At 42.7% G+C, this 24,391-nt stretch overlaps 4 protein-coding genes and 3 non-coding genes across 7 annotated transcripts; 5 read left to right on the plus strand and 2 right to left on the minus strand.

Moving 5' to 3' along the window:
• Positions 1–764: 764 nt before the first annotated feature.
• On the minus strand, positions 765–3,890 carry commd9 (COMM domain containing 9). Its single transcript, XM_041938425.1, has 6 exons — positions 3,823–3,890; positions 3,149–3,265; positions 2,908–3,047; positions 2,690–2,724; positions 2,460–2,563; positions 765–2,249 (listed from the first exon to the last, which is right to left on the minus strand). The coding sequence occupies exons 1-6, from the start codon at positions 3,874–3,876 to the stop codon at positions 2,118–2,120; spliced, it is 582 nt and encodes a 193-aa protein (XP_041794359.1). The 5' UTR covers positions 3,877–3,890; the 3' UTR covers positions 765–2,117.
• Positions 3,891–4,573: 683 nt separating this feature from the next.
• On the plus strand, positions 4,574–10,325 carry sh3gl3b (SH3-domain GRB2-like 3b). The gene is made up of 10 exons (XM_041939098.1): positions 4,574–4,618; positions 5,547–5,615; positions 5,715–5,787; positions 6,031–6,174; positions 6,635–6,768; positions 7,023–7,181; positions 8,837–8,940; positions 9,459–9,557; positions 9,653–9,726; positions 10,114–10,325. Exons 1-10 carry the CDS (start codon positions 4,574–4,576, stop codon positions 10,323–10,325), a joined length of 1,113 nt encoding a protein of 370 aa, XP_041795032.1.
• A 4,150-nt stretch (positions 10,326–14,475) lies between these two features.
• Positions 14,476–20,127, plus strand: zgc:114188 (uncharacterized protein LOC541327 homolog). The gene is made up of 5 exons (XM_041939087.1): positions 14,476–14,512; positions 15,685–15,836; positions 16,447–16,552; positions 18,434–18,499; positions 19,857–20,127. The coding sequence occupies exons 1-5, from the start codon at positions 14,510–14,512 to the stop codon at positions 19,932–19,934; spliced, it is 405 nt and encodes a 134-aa protein (XP_041795021.1). The 5' UTR covers positions 14,476–14,509; the 3' UTR covers positions 19,935–20,127.
• On the plus strand, positions 15,881–16,007 carry LOC121608625. The gene has a single exon (XR_006006957.1). It is a non-coding gene; the product is annotated as a small nucleolar RNA SNORA71 (small nucleolar RNA).
• Positions 17,893–18,019, plus strand: LOC121608627. The gene has a single exon (XR_006006959.1). It is a non-coding gene; the product is annotated as a small nucleolar RNA SNORA71 (small nucleolar RNA).
• LOC121608626 lies at positions 19,646–19,772 on the plus strand. The gene has a single exon (XR_006006958.1). It is a non-coding gene; the product is annotated as a small nucleolar RNA SNORA71 (small nucleolar RNA).
• Positions 20,128–21,234: 1,107 nt separating the features above from the next.
• Positions 21,235–23,277, minus strand: cart2 (cocaine- and amphetamine-regulated transcript 2). The gene is made up of 3 exons (XM_041939394.1): positions 23,104–23,277; positions 21,908–21,991; positions 21,235–21,490 (listed from the first exon to the last, which is right to left on the minus strand). The coding sequence occupies exons 1-3, from the start codon at positions 23,224–23,226 to the stop codon at positions 21,383–21,385; spliced, it is 315 nt and encodes a 104-aa protein (XP_041795328.1). The 5' UTR covers positions 23,227–23,277; the 3' UTR covers positions 21,235–21,382.
• Between the last annotated feature and the right edge of the window lie 1,114 nt (positions 23,278–24,391).

A 24,391-nucleotide genomic window follows, 5' to 3' on the forward strand; every position in this document is an offset into this window, starting at 1 on the left:
GGGGGCCCTCAGCGGCTCCTTCAGTAACAGACTGCTGCATCCACCCTGTAGCACTGTGCTCACACACATACTGTTCTTCTCTGCACTATTGTAAACATCCTTCTACCTCATACAGGCTTTAATCTGTGCAATATTCTCCCCTCTGCACTGGAGGAACTCCTTCAACAGGAGCTGGAAGACCTCAACCAGCAGCTGGAGACAGAAAAGCACTTGAAGAGGCAGAGAAACTAGAGGCTGTGGAGATCGCAGAGGCTGGAAGACGTGCAGAGGGTCTCAGAGGAGCCTTCAGCTGAGCTCCAGTCTGTCAAAACCAAACAGGATCGACTTGTCAGGAGATCCTGCAGCTGCAGCAAACCCTCCGGAAAGAACAGGACTGGTGGAACCAGGCAGACTTTGAGATGTGGAGGCTGCTTGTAAAGAGTTCAAACGACGGCTTCAGAAAAAGAAGAAACTGAGGGCGGAGGCAAAGAACCAGGAACTGGAGTCCATCAAGACAGTGGAGGATCTCCAAAAGAGGACTGAGGGGTGCAGGACGAGGACTTCCTGATGACTTCTTGGTTTCAGAAGCAGATGGAGGAGACGAGCTGCCCGCTGAGCACCAACCAGCTTATGTCACTTTACAACACATGGACCTCCTCTGCATGAAACCTGCGACACCTGCTAATGATAAACACCTGTGGAGTTCGATGTGAATCATTTGCAGCAGCGAACGTCCACAGCAGAGACAGACTGATGAGGATTTATATGAAGAAGTTTATTAGTTCTGCAGCTTGAAAGTCGTCAGGATGCAGCTGCTTAGTAACGAGCCACATTTTCACACCTGCACGGGCGTTACTACTGTCTGCTCAGGTGATAATGTGTCCGTTTATCAGTGTGTCTGTTTCCTCTCTGCCCTCCTAACAAGTGTTCATAATATTCATTCATTCATCATCACAGCACAGATATCTCCACTGGACACCGAACGCCACAGAACTGTCTGTGAAAAGGTTCAAACAGTAAGAGACTGACTTTACTTTTAACAGCACTCAAATGTAACTAAGTACATTTACTGAGGAACAAAGCAGAGGTACTTGTACTTCACTTGAGTATTTTCTTTTGGTGCTGCTTCCTTCTCCTCCACCACATCTCAGAGGGAAATATTAAACATTTTACTGCACCACACTGATCGGACAGCTTTAGTCATGTGACACATGAAACACCTGAAGACTTTCAGACAGAAACAGCTGAAACCTTCAGTCCATTGTTTCTCAAATGTGACGCTGCTGCTGTTAATCACTGCAGTTTGATACAAAACTGAAGAAAAAAGCTCCAACAGTAAAATCCTGCTTTGACATGAACGACTGAGTCACAATAATCTGATGAGATCAGATCAGCAGAACAGTCAAGTTTAATACTTCAAGTACTTTTTACCAATTCAACTACATACTTTTACTTTGGTAGCGCAGGACTTTTTCTTGTAACAGAGTATTTTTACAGTGTGGTATTAGTACTTTTGGTCAATTGCTTCATATCAGCGTATTGTTTGACCTGCAATCTTGAATTTATGAGAATAAGATGAGAAAAATATTCACTTTGTTAAATGAGGCTCAAAGTGTTTAAAGAAATGTATTTTCATATTAGTGGATGTGAAAAAATGATCTTCCACATATCTGCAGTCTGACATTAATATTTATGACACTTTAGTTATTTTGATATTCATGCTTAAAATATTCTCATCATCAATTATTCAATGTATAAAACGTCTGAATAAAGACAAATGTCCGTCATCTGATCTGCAGCCAAAAACATCACAAAGAAAATAATACCAACCAAAGAACTGCAAAGACTTTTATCAAATATTCTGTCACTTGAGCAGCTGACTGAAATGATAAATCAGTTATCAATCAATCTAATGACTTATTAATGAACTTGTTAGTTCAGGGTTTAGAAATCAAACAAACCTTCCAGGAGAAAACAACACCATGTGACACGAAACCGCTGAAACACGAAGCGGTACAAAATATGAGCGAGGCAGCGTCGCTCCAAACATCAGCATCAGTCTGTAAAAATGTCCGCTGACGGGGCCGTGATGTCACCATACCGACAAACCAATCGGCTGTCTCCGCAGGTTGGAGTCCTTATTTCCCGGCGACCACAGACAGCTGGTCTCTAATGCGTCCCAGTCCGTCCAGTATGGTGTCCAGAGACTCTCTGCTCAGCTCCACCGTCACCACGGAAACCGGCTCATCGCCCACTGACGGATCGTCCATCTGAAAATCACACAGGCGAGATTAAAGTATGACAGATTACAACAGACCTGATTAGATGAAGCTGAAGATGATCACACACTTCGCCTACAGATCAGTAGGAAATGTGTTTGGTTTTTCCTGGTGTGATTACAGTGCATGTACGTGGTCACGTGACCTCAGTACATGGAGGTCACATGACCATGGCGTCAGCACACAGAGGCTGTGGTTCACCTTGAGCTGAAGCAGGCAGGTCGGGACAGACATACGGCTGATCGAGTCTGAGCCGGTCACCATGTCCACTCTCCAGTCCAACTCCTTCAGCTGGGGGAGGGAGACTACCCACACACACACACACACACACACACACACACACACACACACACACACACACACACACAGTTTAGAGCTTAACACACACACAGCAGAGCTACGTTGAGGAGATAAAATGTGACTGGACTCACTCTGATTACTGACGGCTTCTGTCCTCCATGTTGGACTGAAAAACGTCAGACAGAGAGGTGATGTCATTACAGCCTGTAGTTACATCACATTTAGCCAACCAATAGGAAGAGGAATAATGACAGCAGATTTTCTACTGGAAACACCAACACTGACGCCCTGCGGTGTCGTTCAGACGCGTCATGTTTTCAGGGATCAGTGTGGCTTTCAGGGGGCTGACCTGTTCTCCAACAGGATCTTGGTGATCAGGTTCTTCAGACTGGAGTGAAAGGAGTCGGGGAAGAGATCCAGGATCTGCTCCGGAGAGCTGAGGTTGTAGAAGAGGACGTGATGAGACAGAACGTGGAGTGACTGGATCAGCTGGAGGAGAAACACACACAGATTGTCTCTAACCTGTTTGCTGTTCAGTCCAACACCTGACAACACGTGTCCGTCTGAACACGCAGGTGTGTCTGTGTTACCTGTGCAGCCTGAGCTGCAGGGATGCTGAATGTGGCTGCTGTGGCCTCTGCCAGCTGGCGGCTTGGACCTCCGTGACTCTGAACACAAACGTCTCTCACAGCATCTTTAGACGGAGCCTCCGAGGCAAAAACAGCAGAGTCAACAACAACAACAACAACCAGCAGCATGTGACCAGCTGACCCCCTCCTCTCCTTCAGCCTCTCAAAACACATTGGCTGCTTTTCTCACGTGTTTCTACTTTCTACAACTGTAGACTTTTTACTACTTTTGTCCTTTTCCTGTCCAGTGAAAAGCTCGTATCTCCAGATGTGTTGAATGTTTGTGATAAACTGAAGGATGAAGGTTTCCTTCGTGTCTTGAGAAAATTCTCATTCTTCTTCAGCTAAATAAACTGTTTAAAAAGCTTGCTGATAATACTTAGCTACTATTTGAGTAAGGTTTTACATGCGGGACTTTAGCAGTGTGGTATTATTATCTAGATACTTCAGTTCCACATCCTGTTTTAATGCAGCGGCTATGAACTGAGACTGATGCTAATAAGATTGATGCTAATGAGACTGATGCTAGCAGCTAGTTAATGTTGAACTCTTCTGTAATATTCAGCTGCTAAGCAAAACTGCAAGAGGAAGAACAACAGATACAGTTTAAAACTGTCAATAACAAGGATCGATACCTTCAAGAGAAGCTGTAAATTGGTGAAATGTTCGCTGGAGACAGTAGCGGCCATGTTGGAATGTGACAGTCATGTGACCGACAGCGCTACTGCTCATGGGAAATTAAGTACAGGAAACAGCATGTCAGACCAAAAAAAGAGAAAGAATCTGTTTTAAAAACGATCCAAAAGTATTTGATATAATTTAAGAAAACAATAAAACATAGTAAAGCATTAAATTATGAACGGAATTATCACTCACAATTAGACGTTATATGACAACATAAAAAAGACTTTATGATCGAAAATGCTTTAAAAAAAAGTCTGAAAATAAGTATTTATCATCAAGAAATTAACAATATGCCCTATTTTATTGTAGACTAATATGCAAGTGCGTGTGAAAATAACCTCAATAATATAACTTATGAAATAACAATAATAATAGTAATAATAACAATAATGATAATGATAATAAATAGTCTATATAAATGATGTTATAATAAACATATATAAGTTCAGCGTTACAACGACAGAGCTGGGAGAAACCTACAGGACTTTAAACTGTAAGTTTTTGATAATAAATCGTATTATTATTAATTATTTGTAATCAGGAATCAGGTCCCGGAGGCTCCAGCCGGAGGAGCGGAGCGGCTCGGTGCACTCGGTCTCTGCGTGGGACGGAGCATCTCAGGCGGGATGGAGCCTGGCGGTACCCAGCGGCGGCTGCACTGATCCCCGGCCAGCCGGTGATCGTGTCCGGTCCCCGGTGAGGATGTCTGTCTCCGGGATGAAGAAGCAGCTGCATAAAGCCAGCCAGGTAACCGGGACAAACCGGGCCGATCCGGGTTAAAGCGGACTGAATAGATCTATCGGGGAGGGATTCTGGGTTTACTGCGACACAGGGCCTGGTGGTACATCAGTATCGATCCATCACAGCAGTGTTAATGTAGGCGATCAGTTCAATATCGATCAATCAGACAATAAAGATTTAAAGAAATAACAACGAATCAATCAACACGTGATTGATGTTTGAACCTGCAGGTTATCTGTTATTGATCTTAACCTGAGTCCGCTGTTGTTAACACTATGAGCTGCTACTGAGTACTACAGAGTACTACAATCACCACCACTACCAGCCTCCTGCTCGTACTACCTCCACTACTACTACAAGTACTACTGCTAACACAGCTCAGACAACACTGCTGCAGTACTGCAGTTACTGACCAGACGTTAGCATGACAGTACCTGTGCAGTACAGCAGTACTGCAATACTGCACAGGTACGTTTGTCAGAACTGCAGCTACCACACAGAGCTGGGAGAAGAGGAAGGCCTCATATCCTTCAGTAATAGCTGAAATACCACAATGAGTCATATATATCTGTTCATATATCCATAAAATATACACCCATATATGTGTGTGTGTCACTGTAAGTCTTGCATTAAAAAAAGGACACATTTAAAATTAAACTTTCATCATGTTCATATACTACAAATATGTAATTCTATACTGTATTGTAGCCTATATATGATGTTTCCACCTGAGATGTAGTGGAGTAAAAATATAATGTACCATTAAATTGGAAAACTCAAGTAAAGTAGAAGTACCTCAAATTTATACTTGAGCATAGTATTACAATAAATGTACGTAGTTACTTTCCACCACTGTATGCACTCCCACTGCTACTGAACACACCTGATGCAGGTTCCTGTGATGCTGCTGTTACTTTGTCGGCTCTTCCTGCAGCTGCTGAACGAGAGGCTGATGGGAGCCGAAGGAACAAAGATGGACGAAGACTTCCTGAAGATGGAGAAGGTAAAACTTCGAAAGATGCATTTAATCTGCTCTGAACTGAGGAGACACACAGACTGACTTCCTGCCTGTCTGTCTCTCTGCCTGCCTGTCTGTCGTCAGAGTGTTGTAGTAATCCACTCTCTGCTGGTGGAGCTGCTCTCCAGGACTACAGAGTTCCTCCAACCAAATCCAGGTACTGAGAAAAACGACTGTTTCACGTCTCATTGTCATCAGATTCCAAAAGATGAGAACAGCAGAGAAATACAATCAGGTAGAAGCTGAGAAAGAACTTTTCACTCTGTGAATGTTCAAAACAAACTGCAGCTAAAGTCGGCGCCGTCATGAGCGATGTTTCCTTTTCATAGACGCCGTCAGCAGTGATGGTGCTGACAGTCAGCACGCTGAACGTGAGGTGGATGTGTTTGTGCTTCCACAGCAGACAGAGCTAAGCTGAACATGCTCAACACCGTGTCCAGGCTGCGAGGACAGGGCAGGTCAGCAGGCTACCCGCAGACAGAGGGCATGCTGGGAGACTGTATGCTGCACTACGGCCAGGAGCTCGGAGCTGCTTCGGAATTCGGTACGACGTCGGTTTTGGCGCTGCCGGTGGATGCGTTTCCATGGTAACAAACAAAAATGGAGGAAAATAGGATATTAAGCATCTAACGTAGCAGAAAGAGTCAAGACCTGAGCAACACAGAAGGCTTTTACTCTCCAGGAAGCAGCATCAGTTAATACCTCCTGATCTCGAGATTACAACATTAAAGGTATAAATAAAAGCACAGTTGTTCTAGGTCTCTGTACGTTTGAGCAAATACAAATAGTGTTTTATTCTGGACCACGATTAACCTGCACACATCTGCAAGCTCAAACAAAACAGGAACATGGATGTTTGCTTTTGACTCTGTTGCTGCTTTTCCTGATTTTTCTTTGTTGGTTTATCCTGCTGTTGTTGTCTGGTTGGTCCTCTGGTTGGTCCTCTGGTTCATCTCCTGATTGGTCCTCCGGTTGGTCCTCTGGTTGGTTCCCTGGTGGTTCAGGTGGTGCTCTGTCTGGTGTGGGTGAAGCTCTGCAGCAGGTTGCTCAGGCCAGGGATGTTCTGGATGTCAGCGTTAAACGCACCTTCATCGACCCCCTGCAGGATCTCCATAACACAGAGCTGAAGGATATCAGGGTGAGAGAAAACACACACATACTAAACAGATGGTTTGGACTTTAATGACCTCAGAACCTGTTTGTTTCTAAAACACACAAAAAAATCAACTCAAGATGTTGAAGAACAAAAAGCCTTTTTTATTTTAATGTTTTTAGCTCAGATATAATCATCAGAATTTAACCGGAACAGAAATCGTTCACATCTGAATGAAGAACTTTGTTTAAATTTGAGCAACCACATGTTTCTGGCCTTTGTTCCGATTGGTTCCTCAGTACCAGCTGAAGAAGCTGAATGGTCGTCGGCTGGACTTTGACTACAAGAGGAGACGAAGAGGCAAAGTCCCAGCAGAGGAGGTCCGGCAGGCCTGGGACAAGTTCATGACGTCCAAAGAGCTGACAGAGAGGAGCATGTTCATCCTGCTGCAGAACGACGTGAGTTAGTCAGTCTGAACTGTAAAGTAGTAAAGTGGTGCTAGTAAAGCATCACCAACTTTAAGACCAGCACACACAGACACACACACACACAGAGGCAGGACCAGAACATCTGGCTGCCAGGATCACATCTGCATCTTTAATCTACGTTCCGTCAGTTTGCTGCTGGTCAGATGGACACTGTGAAGGACTTTAAACTTCAGTGGTTTGATGGATATTTTTGAGGAATGAGAGCTTATCTAGTAAATCTAACTCTGTATCTCTTGATGAGCTACAAAATGATCTGAACGAGGAACTGATCCAGGTGGATACATGCTGGTTTTCCTCAGCTACAGACTGAAGCTTACCTGTGTGAAGCCATCCTGATTTACTCACATATATGTCAGGCCTGGACTCAGATCAGGACTCAGACGCAGAGATTTGAATTCACAGATCTTTATTAAACTCAACCCAAGATCCCCTTCGATGAGTGTCAAACAAATTTTATTTAAATTTTATTTATTTATACTAGGCAAAAGGCTATAACTATAAATATCAAGAATGAGAAAATAACAAAGAACAGAAAACGCTCACTATGAGGAAAAACTAGAAAACACTATGACAATAAAATAAGAAACGAAAACACTCCGTACGGAGGAAAACTCTAAGGACTAGGAATACTGGAACTATCGAAACTAGATAAGGAAAACTATGAAATCATATTACTCTCCTTAAAAGCGGAGGAACTACAAGCTAAACACTAAAACAGAAACAACAGAAAATCACTCTACAACGAGGAAATCAATTCGGCTAAGGTCTAAGACAAAGTAAATCAGAAACTAGGATATCAAAATTACAAAACAAAAACACTCACAAGGAGGAAACAAGAGCTTACGAAGGACGAACGGGGAAGACAGGCTCGGGTGAATCGCCGACGGACAAAGACACACTGGCACGAGACAAGGGAGACGCAGACTATTTAACACGTGGAGGGTAATCAGGAACAGGTGGAGACAACAGGTGATCAGGGCGGACACACAGGACACATGAGGAAGAGCAAGTGCTTTGAAATGAGAGGAGAGTTAGACCTTCAAAATAAAACAGGAAATGACAAGACAAAAACCCCATGACGAGACAGACCTCACCGCGGTGTGACAATATACATATAAGATGAGGAGAAAGATTCTTCTAAAGGGTGAAGTTAAATGTTTGGTGGGGAACGAGACTGAGAACACTGTAAGAACGTCTGTGTCACTATTTATTCTCACCCTTAACTATTTAATCAATGCTTCCACTGATGTCAGCAGTTTGGGGTTTAGTTTAGGTTCAGGGTTTGGTTTTGGTTCTTGGATCAGGTCTTTGCACAGATCACAATCCACAGCTGGGAAGCCGAGTCACTGAGGGAAGCTGGGAAAAGAGCGTAACGAGTCATTCAGTCAATAATATGCTGCATGTAATCCCTTCAGAGGAACATGCGGCTCTATCTCAGAAACCTGATACTGATGATGATAAATGGGAACATCTGTGGGGACATGCAGGTATGGAAAAGTAAATATGCGTGAGTTATAATGAATGCATATTGATTAATATGTGAAGTTAAATGATAATTTCACTCCATTCAGTTTTGTCTCAGTCTCTGTGTTGCAGTTTGATGTTTGTCATGCTTCCTCCTGCAGGTGGATCAGCTCAGTCGCTTGGCGGCTCTGGCGGCTGCGCTGCTGGACTTTCACCGCAACGCCCACCGCATCCTGCTGGGTCTCCATGGCAACCTGCAGGCAAGGTGAGCGCCCGTTCAACACCTGTCATGTCTCTCCAGAGGGAAGACCACAGCATCACCAGCATGGCCACGAACACAAACGACAGAAATTTATAGCAATCTGATCCATCGTCAAGATGGAGACAGATCCTCTGAAATATGTTCAATACCTTTAAAACTCGTTTTTGAGTCTGGTGGGAATGTCAGTAATTGTGCAGGTATTTGGTCATAAAGCAAACTTTGCTGCTAGCGTCAGATGAAAAAGGACAGAACTGTGAGCATGAATTCACAACGTGACGTTTCTTCAGTGTATGAAAATATATCTTTAACTTTAAGGTACTTTATGAATGAAAATACTTTGTGTTTAGTGCTAATTGGCAAATGTGGCTAACACACTGAACTGTGTGTGTTAGCATTAGCATTAACATTAGCATTTAGCTCAAAGCTCAAAGTCGAGCTGCTAGCTGAACTGTTAGCATTGCTGCAGGCTCTTAAATAGCATCACAGTATTGTAGAGTTTCAGATGTCATGTGTGCGAACAGGTTGACGGCTGCCAGTAACAAACCTGAGCGACGCTTCAGGTCCCGAAAGATCAGAATCAGAAGCGAACACAACGGCAGCATCGGATTTTACCACCAGCCGTCGCTCACAGCTACAGTTTCCTCAGGTTACTCATTTCCTCACACGTTGTTTCACTTTTGATGTTTCTCTGGAATAAAACCGTGTCATGTTTAAGCTTTTATTTTTCTGTGACAGGCGAACAGCTCCCAGCGACACCGTCCAGACCCGGCAGTCCCATCTCCTGCTACGGTAAGAAAATACTGACATCCACCAACCAGCTGCAACCAACAGTGATCTTTCTGCTTATTTAAGTGCTACATTAAGGATGAAGACTAACTGGTTGGCTTGAACAATGTAAGTCAATGTTAGTCTTCCTCTAAAATCCCGTCATGAGCTTCCCTGAGCTTTTCTATGGGAAGGGTCCAGGTCTGTGTCCCTGAAGAGGATGAGACTAAAACAGGTTCATTTATTTCTTTTCCTGTCACAGTTTGTCCACAGCTGATGTACATATGACACGTTATGTTAAACAGTAAATACCTGATAATAGCAGCTTCCACCTCGGCGTCCTTCATTAAATATTAGATATTCGTATTCTCTCTCTCTCTCTCTGGCTGTCTATAGGTGTCTCTCGCCCAGCTGACAGTAAGCTGGTCCTGGATCAGCCCTGTTGCCGGGCGGTCTACTCCTTCCATCCGAACCACGAGGGCGAGTTGGACTTCAGCGAAGGCGACATCATCTTCCTCACCAATCAGGTCGACGCCAACTGGTACAAGGGCACGCTCGCCGGCCAATCAGGACTGTTCCCCATCAGCTATGTGGAGGTGCTGGTGCCTCTGCCGTTACCATGACAACATATTGAACACCCACAGACGCTGAACGCAGATATCAGATTATGCACGAGTGCAAAGGCTGTTCAAAACATGCCTGTTCAGACCGGCCACCTGGAGCCTGAGGGCCCCGCAGATCCAGACCCACAGAGCCTGAGGGCCCTGCAGAGCCAGACCCACAGAGCCTGAGGGCCCTGCAGAGCCAGACCCACAGAGATTGACGGTCCAGACCCATAGCTTTAGATGGACCACCAGGTTTCTTTCCTTTTTAAACTTTATTAATAACACAGTAATATTATAATATTCTACGAACTTACTGGTTTATTGAGATGCTCCCCAAAACATGATCCACAGCTGGATTATTAACAGTTATAATCATTGTTGGTACATTTGTACATTTTTGAAAAGCAAAATGTACAAATGTGTCATGTATTAAAAATATCAAAGGAAGAATGTTTTAGGAGCTGCAGAAAGAAAAACTCTGCATTGAAGTTTCACCAAAGTTTAAGCTATTTTTCATCCAGATGTGACAATGATTAAATCAAATCTTTTCCACTTTATCAATACGATTGATAAGAATCATGTGTTCATGCTGAAGCTGCTAAAAGTTACATTATTGATTGATGGTAGCCAGCTAACGTTAGCTTAATAACATGAAGTTAACCACTGCAGGTTAACTGATGCCTCGGCAGGAGAGATGGATCTGGAACTGTGGGTCTGCGGCTCTGCGGGACGATGAGTCTCAGCTTTCTTGAGAACTGCTCATCACAATACTTCACACTCGACGCTGCTTTTCCATTGGTCCTCAGTAACGCAGCCGTCAAATGTGAAGTCTGTGGTGTGGGCGGCTGTCGAGATGGTCGAAGGACAGACAGGCAGACAGACAGGCAGACAGACGGGCAGATTCCTTCCATTTGAGCTAGATGCTGATCTGATTGTGTGCGTTTTCATGATATGCAACTTTTCAACTTCTTATTTGCACTTTTTCACGAGCGAATCAGCAGACGATGAGTCTGTTTTACAGGAAAGGAAGGCCATAGTTTCTACTCATGTTATACTTTCAAATATCAGCTGCTAAAGAGAAGCTCAGTCAGTAAATACACCAATTTTAGACTAACGTGTGTGTTTCCCTTTAAGAAGCTTCATTCCCTGCACAGAACTACTGGAGCTTCACGTCCCAGGTCTACCAGTGTCCTCAAGACCTGAACACAGTTTAAGAAATGAAGCCACGTCAGTGTGATGATATCTGCGTCTCTGAATGAGACAGACGCTGAAGTCTACATCCACTATAATGATAAGAATAAAGACCAGTGTAAGTGAGTTGAGCCGAGCTGTGAGTCGTGCTAACCCTGTGGTGCCGCTTCACTTTGTGCATTCTGCATGTTCTTAAAGCAGTGTTATTGTAACTTAGCTGCACTTTTTCTGAAGCTTTGTGAGACTCGGGCCACAAAATGCTGAACTTTGATTTGTCCTGTCTTTAACCTGAGACATCAGACGGGTTGCTTTGTGACAGTGTGAGCAGAAGTGAAGGGAAAGATTTATTGACCTTCTGCTCAACAGAGATTAAAGACGAGGAAATGATGCAGAGCCTTCGGAGAGGCCCCAGCTGATACATAAAAGCAAGGGGCCTTATCTGTTGCTGGGGGGGGGGGGGGGGGGGGGGGGGGGCGCATAGGAACCGGCTGCTGTAGTTTGCAGGAACCTTTATGAGACTTTTAGCACATTCAGAGGGTTTAATAGTGTTTCAGCATGCTGTGGTAGATTTACTGTAAGACACTCAATAGACCTCACTGATCTGTGGTAGATGATTATAATTAACATTAACTTCACTACAGGAGTTAAAGGAACAGTTCAGCACTTTGGGAAGCTGTTGAAGATGATGTACATTTCATTTATGTTATATATTTATATTATGTTGATTATTTTCAGACTGAAAACTCTGCGTCTGTGTGTTTAAGTGAGACGTAGAAGCTTCAGCAGCAGCAGGCGACACATTTGAGCCTCTGTGTGTGTGTTAATTAGACGGTTTGGAAGATGTGCACAGTGGTGGAAGAAATATAATAAACGTCCTGCATTTAAAATGTTGCTGAAAAGTGTTTAAGTATAATCTGAAAAATGTACTTGATTACAATTATACAATAATTACAATGTATAATGTTGCAGTTGGTAAAAGTGGAGCTACTTATAATTACATTGTACACTGCTGGGTAGATTACTTATTAATAAAACAAAAAGTACTATATTTCCCTCTGAGATGTAGTTGAGTAGGAGTGTAAAGTAGAAATAGTTAAGTAAAGTACAAGTACTACAAACTGTATTGAATTACAGTACTTGAGTAGATTTACTTTGTTACATTCGACCACTGAAAGGTGTTTTTTTTTTTTTTTTTTTTTTTTACTTCTGTTGGAACTAGGCTAGCAGTTTCTCCCTGTTTCCAGTCTTTGTGCTAAGCTAGGCTAAACACCACTTCCTGCTGATGAGACTGAAGCCCATCTTCTAGTCAGGCTCCCAGAATGCTGGACTGCTCCTTTCAGCTGAGGTAGTTACTATAGGATAAACCCCTGCAGTGAATATAGACTACTGTAACTGATGCTAAAGTATTTCTGTAATGGCTGTAAGTTAGAGGATACGTCAGGTTTTACGTGACAAATAACTCAATTCACGTGAATGTCGTGACACTGTGTGTGTGATCATATATTAATAATGTTTTGTTTAATTTGAGACAGAAGACAATGACAGAGACACCAGGATGCACAGAAAACAGCTTCAGTTGATTTTAATTCATCTCTTTCAGGAAAACAGACAGACGTGAATGATCCTAAATGTTTATTTTTGTAACATTGTGATGTACTTTAAAAATCTTTTTTCTCTGGTTAAAGTTAATTCAGCGTCGACCAAAAACCTTCAACTGGTTGAGGTATTAAAGGAAGTTTTAGGTCTGTTACATAATGAACTCAATGGGAAATTAGCTAGTTTTCCTCTAAATGTAATTTGATAGTCTGAGTATATTTCCAACTCTCAGCTTTCAAACACTAGTGTGTGTGCTTGTATGCGTGTGTGTGTGTGTGTGTGTGTGTGTGCATTATTCCTCTGAGCACAGAAATGTTTGTTGTACAAAGACAAGAATTACTGAGAATGTATTTCTGCAATAAATGTGTAATAAATGCTTCCAGGTCTGATTTCTGATTATCTCCCAGTCCACAGCTGAGATTTGACGTCTTTGGGTTTTTATTGTACACATTAATTTTCATAATTTTCCGACAGCCATCGTGCGCAGATGGTTCATGAGAATTCACGCCAAACAGTATGTTCACAACATGACTGATGGATTTACTACTTGAGAGCTGAAACACTAAAGTTTCTCCACAGCTGACTGCATCATGTTTCCATGTTTCAAGCTTTTCTTTAAAGAGACACGTCAAAGAAAATGTGCCGTTAATGTATTTGTAGAAATATGACAGTTTAGTTTAGTTTAGTTGCACATTTTTCATCGTCATTTATTTTGGGGTTTTTATGTGTTCAACTGAGCATGGACAGTAAATGAGGGAAAGATGGAGATGAGAATTAAAATGAAATAAAAGTCACTGCTGGACTCAAACCACTTACATCACAGTTCAGAAGGTACCAGAACCATTATTACCTGGATTAAATATAAACCTTAACGGCCTTGACAGGAATATATATCATTTGAAATCTTTAAAAATCAAAGGTAGGAAGGTAAACTGGACGATAAACATTTTGTTGTAATATTATGAGCGGCAAGCAAGGACCTGATCATCTTTGAAAATAAACCAACATATTACAATGCTACATATTTTAATTTTATTGGTCCATTCATCAGATCAAATAATGCTTCATTCATCCCACAGAGGGGAAATTTGCAATGTTACAGCAACAGTGGGAGATGGTGTAATAACAAGAAGCATCCGTGAAAAGAAGAGCAAGATAAGATACATGAGTAAACAATATAATGAGTAAAACAAGGCAGTGCGCGCCCCTTTCATTAGGAAAAAAATATAATAAGATAGTAGTAGTAGTAGTAGTCGTACTAGTAGTAGAAGTACTTGTTGTTTTGTTGTTGTTGTTGTACTTTCCACCTCCAGACTACAGAGGGCGCAGCAGCTGGTTTCTCTTCTCAACTTCCGTCAGTGGATTTAAACTTCCACCGGAAGTCTGCTAGTCCTCTTCTACCAGGCCGATCCAACATGGTGGGTAAAATTTCATGTCGACCCGCGCTATCTAAATTAATCCTGGCTTTTTAACGGTTTATATTCCGCAGTTATTTCTTCCATGGAGACCGGACTGTTTTTTGTACTTGATAATGACAGTATTGGTGTTAGATGACACAAACAGTGCGTTTTATTTGCAGTATTGTGGCGGAGAAGTGCGGCTAACTGAGGAAGCGGAGTGGAGCTGCTTTCGAGCTGAATGAGCTGCTGCTCTCATTCATGTGTTAGCGGTTTAATCGGACGGGAACATCAGAGTAACACCGTTGTTTTGTATATATGAATGGTAGCCGCGAAAGTGTTGAAATTACTAAGAAATGGCGCTCACCGTTAGCTAGCTCTGGAGGCTAAACCGGGAGTTAGCTTCACTGCCGTGAACACAGGCAGCAATGCTTCTCGCCCGGAGGGTTCGTCTGATTAACTGACTGCAGCAGCGGTCATTATAAAACCATCCGCTGGGCTGAAGGTGTGTGGTTGAAGGTGAAGTTAGCCATTGATCTATGAGACTGCTGCAGAATGTAACCGGCTCTAAATAATCTTTAATGAGTAATACATTTAATTTGACTTGCCAGGAGACTCACAGCTGATGGTCTTCGTGCAGAATCAGTTGTATGTAAAATTAGGTTCGTCAGATTATTTAAAACCTGTCATCTTGGAGAACCAATACTGACATCAGCTGCTTTCTGTTGCCTATATTATGTCACTTGCCTATATTAAGTCACCTGCCTATATATTGATCAGGCACCAAGTTTTTATGAATTAAAGTAATTTAAAATGAAACCAGTGTTTTCCACTAATCCTGCTTTCGTCACATAGATTATTGTAATCGGTAGTTTGTCTTGTAGACCTCGTTCACATCATCGCCACAGTTGTCATCACGACTGCGACTCGGATGTTTCTGAAAGCTCCAATATGTCCGACTGGTGTGTGAAAAGGAAATGCGCATTAGACATGAACCATGGTACGAGTCCTGAGTCAGAGGCTTCAATGGATTCAATGCTGTATTGCAAATGTGCAGCATTTGATTTGTCTGATGACATGAAAGCTCCCTCGCTTTAACATTGGGTCTTTTCCATCTGAAACCTTCTGTATTTGTAATCTAGCTGTTGACACTGATTGTGATGTTCTTAGTTAAATTTGTGTTGTGCTTGCAGGGACGAGTCAGGACCAAGACGGTGAAAAAGGCCGCCAGGGTCATCATTGAGAAATACTACACCCGGCTGGGCAGCGACTTCCACACCAACAAGAGGGTGTGTGAGGAGATCGCCATCATCCCCAGCAAGAAGCTCCGCAACAAGATCGCCGGGTGAGCACTGACAGCGTAGAGGAGTGTTTGTTGAATGTCCGCCATCCTGTATCGAAAGTGATCATGGCGTCCTTGTAGCCAGGTCATTGATAGTACAGGAAGATGAACCTGTGAGCCTTTCCCGTGTTTGAAGGATTCTCTGTTCCTCTCAGACCCTGGCGCTCTCAGACAACTGAGTACATTTACAGCAAATGTAAATGTACAAACAATACATCTGTTAGTTGCAGCCTACAATCAGGTAATGCTAAAATAATACAGGTTGCATTTCTGAACATTAGCATTTATAGTGACTGTGAACAGGCAGCTACAATCTTGGCTGCTTTTGCAGCCCAGGATTACCGAACATGCAAATTCAGTATCTCTCTCTCTGGAGTGCCACACCTGCAGGTTCAGGTAATCTGTTGTCATATGCACAACAATTAGTGAAGCAGTCACTGACAGTGAAACTCAAATTCCCCACAAATATTCAGTATCTTCTTGTGTGTTACAAAGACCTCCACGATGGTCTGCACTCGTCAGACACTGTGATTTTATTAGGAGCAGAGCTGTTGTTTGGTCTGTATTTGTCTCTGGTGCTGACAGCTGTGTTTGCTGACTGCTGTTGCTGCAGGTATGTGACACATCTGATGAAGAGGATCCAGAGGGGTCCAGTCAGAGGAATCTCCATCAAACTGCAGGAGGAAGAGAGAGAGAGGAGGGACAACTACGTACCAGAGGTCAGTGAAGGCATCACCACACTGTTCTCCGTGTTTTCTGCTTCCATCCAAACACAAAAAAAAAAACTCTGAAGTGAATGCAGTGCTGCTGCTGGTCGTTTGTTTGGAAGGTTTCATCATTGAACATAGCAGTGGGTTAAACTGGAGGTGGTCTGGTGTTGACTTGGATGTGCTGATTCTCAACAATACAGTGCTGATGGAGGTTTGAGTGTTTGGAGGGCAGACGCATCAACCTTTGTACTGTTAAGTGAAGAAAAATCAAGCACTCAGCAGAAAATGTTGTCAGTTATCTGCTTGTTTTTTGAGCTGTAGCTTCATAGTGATGGTGTTGGTAGAACAGAAAAGCCGACTGGGACACACGGCCAGCCTCCACCTGTGTGACGCCTCCTCGCTGTTGCCGCCAGCCCTGCTGCTCACGCTGGCTGTGTGTCCCGGGCAGAACATGAACACTTTTAAAGTTCAGCATATTGAAAACGTGATGTCATACAGACTTTGTGGTTGTCAGAGTCCTGAAGGTGGCTGGAATATTCACATCACAGTGGCAGCTACTGTGACCTCTGCTGCTCGCCGTGTGTCCTGTACGTCAGCTGGTTTCAGTGGAAACCTCGGCCAAGCAGTGTAGTTCTTTAGTGACATTTAGCAGAATGGTTGCCAGGCAACACACATGTAGTGGAAAGCAGGCTTAAAGATTTGGGTGATTATTAACATTTATCTGGATATCGGTAACTGTTGAAGTGGTTTTTAGTCATGTTGGCACTCTTCTTCGCTGGTCCTGGGCTGTTTGACTTTGGACAGGTGTGTTTTCATTGTTCCAGCTTCTTCTCTTGTAGTTTGGGTGCAGTGGTAGAAATCTGATGGAGAACCTTGTTTAGCTCCATTAACCAAGAAGCACGTCTTTCTCTGCACATGGTCTGTTTAACGACCTCAGCTTCGTTTCCTGACTCTTCAGTTTCCCTCTTGATAATTTCAGGGTCTCGTTTCTTTTATCTTCCTCCTCTCTCCTCTGCATCTCTTTCCACCCTTCATCCACGCTGAGCCCACACATTAAATCAACATTTTGAAACTGTTTCATGCAGTAATACTGATGTAATGAGGCCACAGGTGACAACTGTGAATGTGGCTCAGCTGTTTTATAAAGGATGTTATTACTACATGAGCTCAGAGTGCTTCTTAAAACTGTCGGTAAACAGTTTGTGTGGAAATGATTGCATTGTTTTTGTTGTACACAGAGTTTGGAATCAGGGTTGTATCAGTGTGACATGTCGTAACACAGGTGAACCTTTCTGTCACGTCTGCTGTGTTGATGTTTGACTTGTCTGTACGTTGCTGCTCTTCGTGTCACCTGTATCAAAAGTGATCATGGCGTCCCTGTCGCCAGGTCATTGATAGTACAGGAAGATGAACCTGTGAGCCTTTCCCGTGTTTGAAGGATTACCTTTTCCTTTTGAACCCTGGCGCTCTCAGACAAACAGCCGACATGTTTCAGCAACGACAAGCAAACTTCCAAAAGACATTAATCGACTTTCTTTGTTTTTACTGTTGGTCACTGTGACGTCCAGTCGACCTTAAACATGTTTGGAATAGAAATGTTCTTCTGATTCGGATGCTGCAGCATGAATACTTCAAATCAGGACAGCATAAGGAAGCGACGTGTTTACCTATCAGCACACACCTGTCTTTGGATTTTAAGTGTGTCAGACAGTAGAGGAATAAATGTGCTGAAAGGCCGAGGTCAGAGGTCGTCAGAGGAAGTGAAGAGAGGCGAGTCGATGTTGAACAGCTGTTATTGCTGCTGCAGATCAGCCACAGTTTGTTGACACGTGAAACATTCTGACAGATGTTGATGTCTAACTGCTTTCCTTCACCTGTTCACCTGTCCAGGTGTCTGCTCTGGACCAGGAGCTCATTGAAGTTGATCCTGACACCAAGGAGATGCTGAAGCTGCTGGTAAGTTGCTCTGTGACTAAGTTGAGTACAATTCTGAGGTAATTGAGTATTTTAATATTATACTTTGAGTGCATTTACCTGACAGCTTCAGTTACTGTGCAGATGAAGATTTTAACTAATGAGCATATAAATACAAGTTTGTAATAAAGTAAATGAAACCACCAACACAGCTGGATTGAGATTTTGCACACAGGACTGTTACCTGTATTGTATTTTTACTTATTTATGTACTTTTACAGAAGTAACATGTCTGAATACCTCTTGTACTGCTGTTGGCTCCTAGTATTAGTTACTACATCATTATGGTAGCAAAGTGCTGTAAAAAGAGGTATAATTTCAAACAAACTGTAAGACTCAGAGTACATGCCAAACAAACGGATGATGAAAAGTGAAAAGATGTAAAGGAAGAACTAAAAACTTCAGCTCTAAGGTTTGTTAATGATGTGGAGGCACTTTGATCTGAAGGAAAAGCAGCTCAGTCTGAGGCCCCAGTGGTTTTCCAGGGTTCATTACTGAAGAAATTCTCCAAATCACTTGAGGCTGAGTGTTGAACATCTTTCTGCAGATGTAGTTCAGAGATAAGTTACTATGATGCTTCAGAGCATCAAACAACAATATAACGATGTGTCACTGACGCTCTGCAAGATGAAGGGTCACAGTCTCAGACAAGCTTTTATTTCTTCCATCAACTTAATCAAAGTGTTTTTATTGCTTCATTAGCAGTTGTGTTGTAATCACAGCAGCTGAAGTTCCTACTAATGACTGTAAGGTCTGTTTGGGCCTTTTAATCCATAACTTTTAAATGTCACACAGAATTTGAAAGCACAGAAGCACTTCAGTGTCCTGATGTCTGCAGGTAACACAGCTGTTATGTTGGCTGGAACCTGCTGCCTCAGAGCATTAAACATTTTACAAGTAAAGATGTGTGAAGCTTTAATGGATCTCACTCTGAAATATTTCCCAGTAAATGTTGGAGCATTTAAAAACAACCTGCAGCTGCCATCTTTAAACGAAGGGAAATCTGCCTTCAGATCAGCTCATCAAACCAAACTGAGTCTTAACTCATTCAGGAAGAATCAGGACGGCTCAGTGCTTCTCGATGTTGTTCTTTAAAGGCGTCTGTGTTTTGGGATATTTTTCCCTCCATCCTGTATCGAAAGTGATCATGGCGTCCTTGTCGCCAGGTCATTGATAGTACAGGAAGATGAACCTGCGAGCCTTTCCCGTGTTTGAAGGATTCTCTGTTCCTCTCAGACCCTGGCGCTCTCATACAGCTTTGCCCCTAAAATCTGCTGTTTTCTCTCTGGAGTCTGGTGTTGTGCACTCACCTCTCTCTCTCTCTCTCTCTGCTCTTCAGGACTTCGGCAGTCTGTCCAACCTGCAGGTCACCCAGCCCACCGTCGGCATGAACTTCAAGCAGCCCCGAGGAGTCTAGACGTCTGTAAAGTATCTTCCTAATAAAACCCTTTGGGACAAAAAACTCTGCTGTTCAGGACTGTTGATTTGTGGCCGCCTCAGTTTTACATGTTTGACCCTCCAAACCCAACCGGCAATAAATTATTTTTGCTTTTTACATAATGTGGATTTAGAGACGGAAGCATGTCTGAATAAACGAGGAGAAAACTGAATGGTTCTGATTATTGATCAAACACTGCTGCTGCCTTCTTGTCTCTGTCATTCTGGTGTCTTATTGATCAGTTTCTCTGGAGACGTGATGTCTCAGCAGCTTCTGTGTTTGAACTGAGCCGGTCAAGCTGTTCATCTCTTCAGCTGGATGCAGCAGTCCGACTTCAATCCGACTTGACGTTGAGCTTTTTCCTCATCCGCTATAAGATGCATGAAGTGACTCAGTGTAAACAGGGTTTTAAATAAAGTTTTCTGACAGTGCAGATGGCGTCCAGTCATCAACCTCCACATCTGTTTCATCTTCAGCGACCCAACCTGTCTGTCATCAGCACATTTAACACAAACTCTATCCTCCATCTGACCTAATTCTCCCCAGACTTCAGTACAGCAGGTGTTGAGACCACTGGACTGTAAACCAGGTGTGACACCAGGTGCTGAACAGGAAGTGACATTGATCAGTTTGTGATGCTGTCAGTGAACCTGTCAGACCTCCGTCTTATAAAAGCTGCATCAGGTCAGGTGGGGGTGTGGTGTCAGTGTAGACTGACGGTGTTTCTGTTGGCTCCAGAGTGAAACTGAGTCTTTGCTCTCAGGTCAGTTTCTGTCCTGAAGGTGGAGCCACAGCCACACGTTCACAGGGAGGCTTTTCCTTCGTCTGATGGAGGTGGTCCTCCAACCACTGATCACTGTTTGGATTCATTAATCTGCTGATTTTCTGTTCTGTGAAATGTCAGAAATCATTTTTTTTTTTCCAAAATTTTATCACAATGAGAAGAACCAGATCAGTTTTAAAGCTGGAGTTAGAGAATATTTGACTTTTCTGCTTGAAAAAACAGCAACTGTTCATCAAAATAGCCAAATATTGTTTCTGCTGGTCTAACAGATCATATTCCTGCTGCTCTGAAGTCTGAGGGTGGAGATTTCAGCTTGATGTTGAAGCACAGACCATCTCAAACCACAGCAGGAGAGAATACTTGAATTCCTGCAGTTTTCCAGGAGGCTGTGGGACACAGGTGTGATGATGAAATGGAGAATTTACCTGGACGGTGATTTAACTGAGCGAGCAGCTGAACACAGGAGTCACTGATAAAATGGAGATAAAACGGCTTTAATGCAACACAGGAGACACAGATCGTCTTCACACGAAGGTTCACGGAGGAGTCAGTCACTCTAAAAGCTACTTTACATCATTTTAGATTTTATATATATTTGGAAAATATACATGGTAAAATATACTCTCGCTGTGTTGTGATTGGCTCATAAGCACTTCAGCAGGAAGAAGTTGCAGAAAGCTCCTCGAGGGCAGTCGCACATCTTCCCGATCCGAGATCCTTTCCTGACGGCGCAGTGCTCGCCGAGGTCACACTGCCAACAGGAAGCAGCACAGTTACAGTGTGAGCAGCTGTTCTGCAGCTGGACGTGCTTTTTAACAGAAGGGTCATATTAAAGAGTTCCACTTCCAGATGAAATAAAAAGAACATTTTCAGATGTGATTATTAAAAATAGGCCAGTTTGCTAAAATGAAGCAGCATCAGAGAACTTTGATTAATCAGGTTATAATCAATATTTTAATAATTACAGGAAATTATATTAATGAGATTCAAACAGTTTTACAATAATGTGAAAATATAGAAAATTTAGTGCAAAAGGTAAGAAATTCTGACTCATTTAATGTGATTCATAACAAAACTCAAAACTGTTTCATCAAATAGCTTCACGCACACATTTCAGCTCAAACTGAGTGTGTGTGTGTGTGTGTGTGTGTGTGTGTGTGTGACTCACAGAGGGGACCTGTCCATATTTCTTTTCCCAGGGATTAATCCTCTTGGTCTGCAGTTTCTCCAGCACTTCATGCAGCGCGCCGAGCTGAACACACACACACACACAGAAGTAAGACATAAAGCTGACAGATGTTAACGAGCTGTGCAGCAGATGATTAAACTCATCGGAAGCCTGCAAACTCTTCATCATCCCAGCAGCTAAAAATATGTGTCAGATTTCTGTCAACATCATCATCAAACACAGACGCCAGCAGTGGTGCGAAGTAACTAAGTACATTTACTCAAGTACTGTACTGAAGGACAAATATGAGGTACTTGTACTTTACTTGAATATTTAAATTCATATTCAATATTTATTATTATTATTATTATTATTATTATTATTATATTACTTGTAAAAGTATTAATAGTCCAGAGTGTTAGTGGTGTTAATAGTGTTTCCACACTGTGGTATTACTGAAGTAAAGGATGTGAGTACTCAAACTATTAGCACCACAGTGGAAATGAGTTCAGTCACAGTTAAAGGTTTCAGTTGAGACTTCTCTGAAGTGTGATAATAGTTGAGCGATTTTGCCTAAATAATTTAAATTGTCATTGATCCCAGTAAACAGTAAATGATGGCAACTTTAATTAATAACATACAGTTTTGGGTTGCAACTAAGAATTATTTTCACTTTTGCTGGAATCGTCGCTGATAATTGTTTTGGAGCGAAAGGAAAGCAGCTTCTAATAATAAAGCAGAAAAACAGTAACCGATTAATCAACTATATCATTTGTTATTATGTTACTATATTCATTCTCTGACAATTGATCAATAATGCTATTCTACATTTTTAAAAACAAGAAGCTGAAGGTCTTGGTTGGTCCTGTGTCACTTGACTCACTGTGACTGAAAATGACTTCTCCTACATCAAACTGTCAGATTTACATACGTAAGAACAGAAATATATAAACCAAACAGAAGACAGCAGGAAATCATCTGGAGCCAGAGAACAGTTGGTGTTTTAACTAAATCTGAATAAATTAAATAGAATCTTACTATGATCACTTTAGACAAGACGCTTCAGTAGAAATAATGACTGAACCTCAAACATTCACAGCAAACAGACGAAAGAAGAATCAGGAGTAAAGTTGTAATGAGACGTTAAAGTCGCTGAAGTCTGACCGGTCATAACGGTGAACGGTCAGTGAACGCACCAGTCTGTTGGGGTTGGAGTACCGGTAGTCCTGGACGTCTCTCTCGTCCCTCTCGGCTTCCGTCCTCCCCGCCGGGCAGAGCGCGGACAGCAGCGCCGCGCACAGCACAGCTCGCGCCCACATGATGCCAAGAAACGGACAACAAAGTTCCGCGAGTCCGCGAGCTACTTTCTCTCTGCGCCAGGTGTTTGTCACGCGCTGCCCGCTGCGCGCGGGATGTTTGCATGACCCGTCCCGCCCCCTCCAGCCCCCTGACAACGTCACGGGTATGACGTAGACCGACTCCAAATGATGTACTGGATTTATTATGTTAATAGAGGAAATAATCAGCAACAGTAAAATCCTGCTTTGACATGAACGACTGAGTCACAATAATCTGATGAGATCAGACAGAACAGCAGAACAGTCACAGGGACATTTTACTGCTTTGTGTATTTTATAGTGGTATTAGTACTTTTAGATAAGTGAAGGATCTGAATACTTCCTCCACCACTGAATGATACAGTTAAAAGCACAAATATTACAGGATAACATGATTATCATGACTCGATGAAATGCACATGTTTTGAATTAAGAGATGAAAGTTAAGCAGGAATCGTGAAACATCTGGTGAAACTGTGCAGAGTTTAACAGTGAGCGTTCCTCCTGTTCATCGTGACATCGATCCGAAGCAGAAACAAACAGATTGCTTATGGATGAAGTGATTTGCTTTGATAAATGTCCTCCTGCCTGTAAACAACCTGAATATTTCAGAGTCAATTTGTCAGAATGAACCCGAGCGAAGCCGCGGCTGCTGCGGAGAGACGAAGCATTTTCCAATTTCCTTTTCAGATTTGACTTTAAAGAACTGCAGGGGAAAGAACACACTGGAATATATTGCCCCCCCTGCAGTGCTTCTATTTATATTTCATATTAGTGTGGAGGGATGAAGGTATTAATGTCCCCAAACTTCACATAAACTCAACTTAAACCGTTCTGACACGCCGAGAGGAGCCGCATGTTAAAACACTCCGATGGTAAACAAACAGGCTGCACGCAGGTCAGTTCTTCAGGTTATTAGAGGACGTACAGGTGAGAGCACGCCAGGTGAGAGCATTACCTTCATTATTTCCACACAGGAGGTCAAACCTGCCAGCGTTTGGTTTCAGGAGGCTCGTCAGCAGAACCCGACTTCACTTTAAAGGACTTTTCAGACCAACAGACAGACACACAGTCATACAGACTCACAGACAGACCCACAGACAGACAGACAAACCCACAGACAGACAGACCATCAGACAGTCATACA

This window comes from Chelmon rostratus, chromosome 6 (assembly GCF_017976325.1).
Source record: "Chelmon rostratus isolate fCheRos1 chromosome 6, fCheRos1.pri, whole genome shotgun sequence".
Classification (NCBI taxonomy): Eukaryota; Metazoa; Chordata; class Actinopteri; order Chaetodontiformes; family Chaetodontidae; genus Chelmon; species Chelmon rostratus.

Coding starts and splice junctions, on each gene's coding strand:
- cart2 (XM_041939394.1), bottom strand. CDS start 23,226: ATGTGGGCGCGAGCTGTGCTGTGCGCGGCGCTGCTGTCCGCGCTCTGC. Junction 21,992..23,103: donor ACTCCAACCCCAACAGACTG/GTGCGTTCACTG, acceptor GTGTGTGTTCAG/CTCGGCGCGCTGCATGAAGT. Junction 21,491..21,907: donor AATATGGACAGGTCCCCTCT/GTGAGTCACACA, acceptor TCCTGTTGGCAG/TGTGACCTCGGCGAGCACTG.
- commd9 (XM_041938425.1), bottom strand. CDS start 3,876: ATGGCCGCTACTGTCTCCAGCGAACATTTCACCAATTTACAGCTTCTC. Junction 3,266..3,822: donor ATTTACAGCTTCTCTTGAAG/GTATCGATCCTT, acceptor TTTGCCTCGGAG/GCTCCGTCTAAAGATGCTGT. Junction 3,048..3,148: donor CTGCAGCTCAGGCTGCACAG/GTAACACAGACA, acceptor TTTCTCCTCCAG/CTGATCCAGTCACTCCACGT.
- zgc:114188 (XM_041939087.1), top strand. Junction 16,553..18,433: donor GGGACAACTACGTACCAGAG/GTCAGTGAAGGC, acceptor TCACCTGTCCAG/GTGTCTGCTCTGGACCAGGA. Junction 18,500..19,856: donor AGGAGATGCTGAAGCTGCTG/GTAAGTTGCTCT, acceptor TCTGCTCTTCAG/GACTTCGGCAGTCTGTCCAA.
- sh3gl3b (XM_041939098.1), top strand. CDS start 4,574: ATGTCTGTCTCCGGGATGAAGAAGCAGCTGCATAAAGCCAGCCAG. Junction 6,175..6,634: donor CGGAGCTGCTTCGGAATTCG/GTACGACGTCGG, acceptor CTGGTGGTTCAG/GTGGTGCTCTGTCTGGTGTG. Junction 7,182..8,836: donor TCATCCTGCTGCAGAACGAC/GTGAGTTAGTCA, acceptor TTCCTCCTGCAG/GTGGATCAGCTCAGTCGCTT.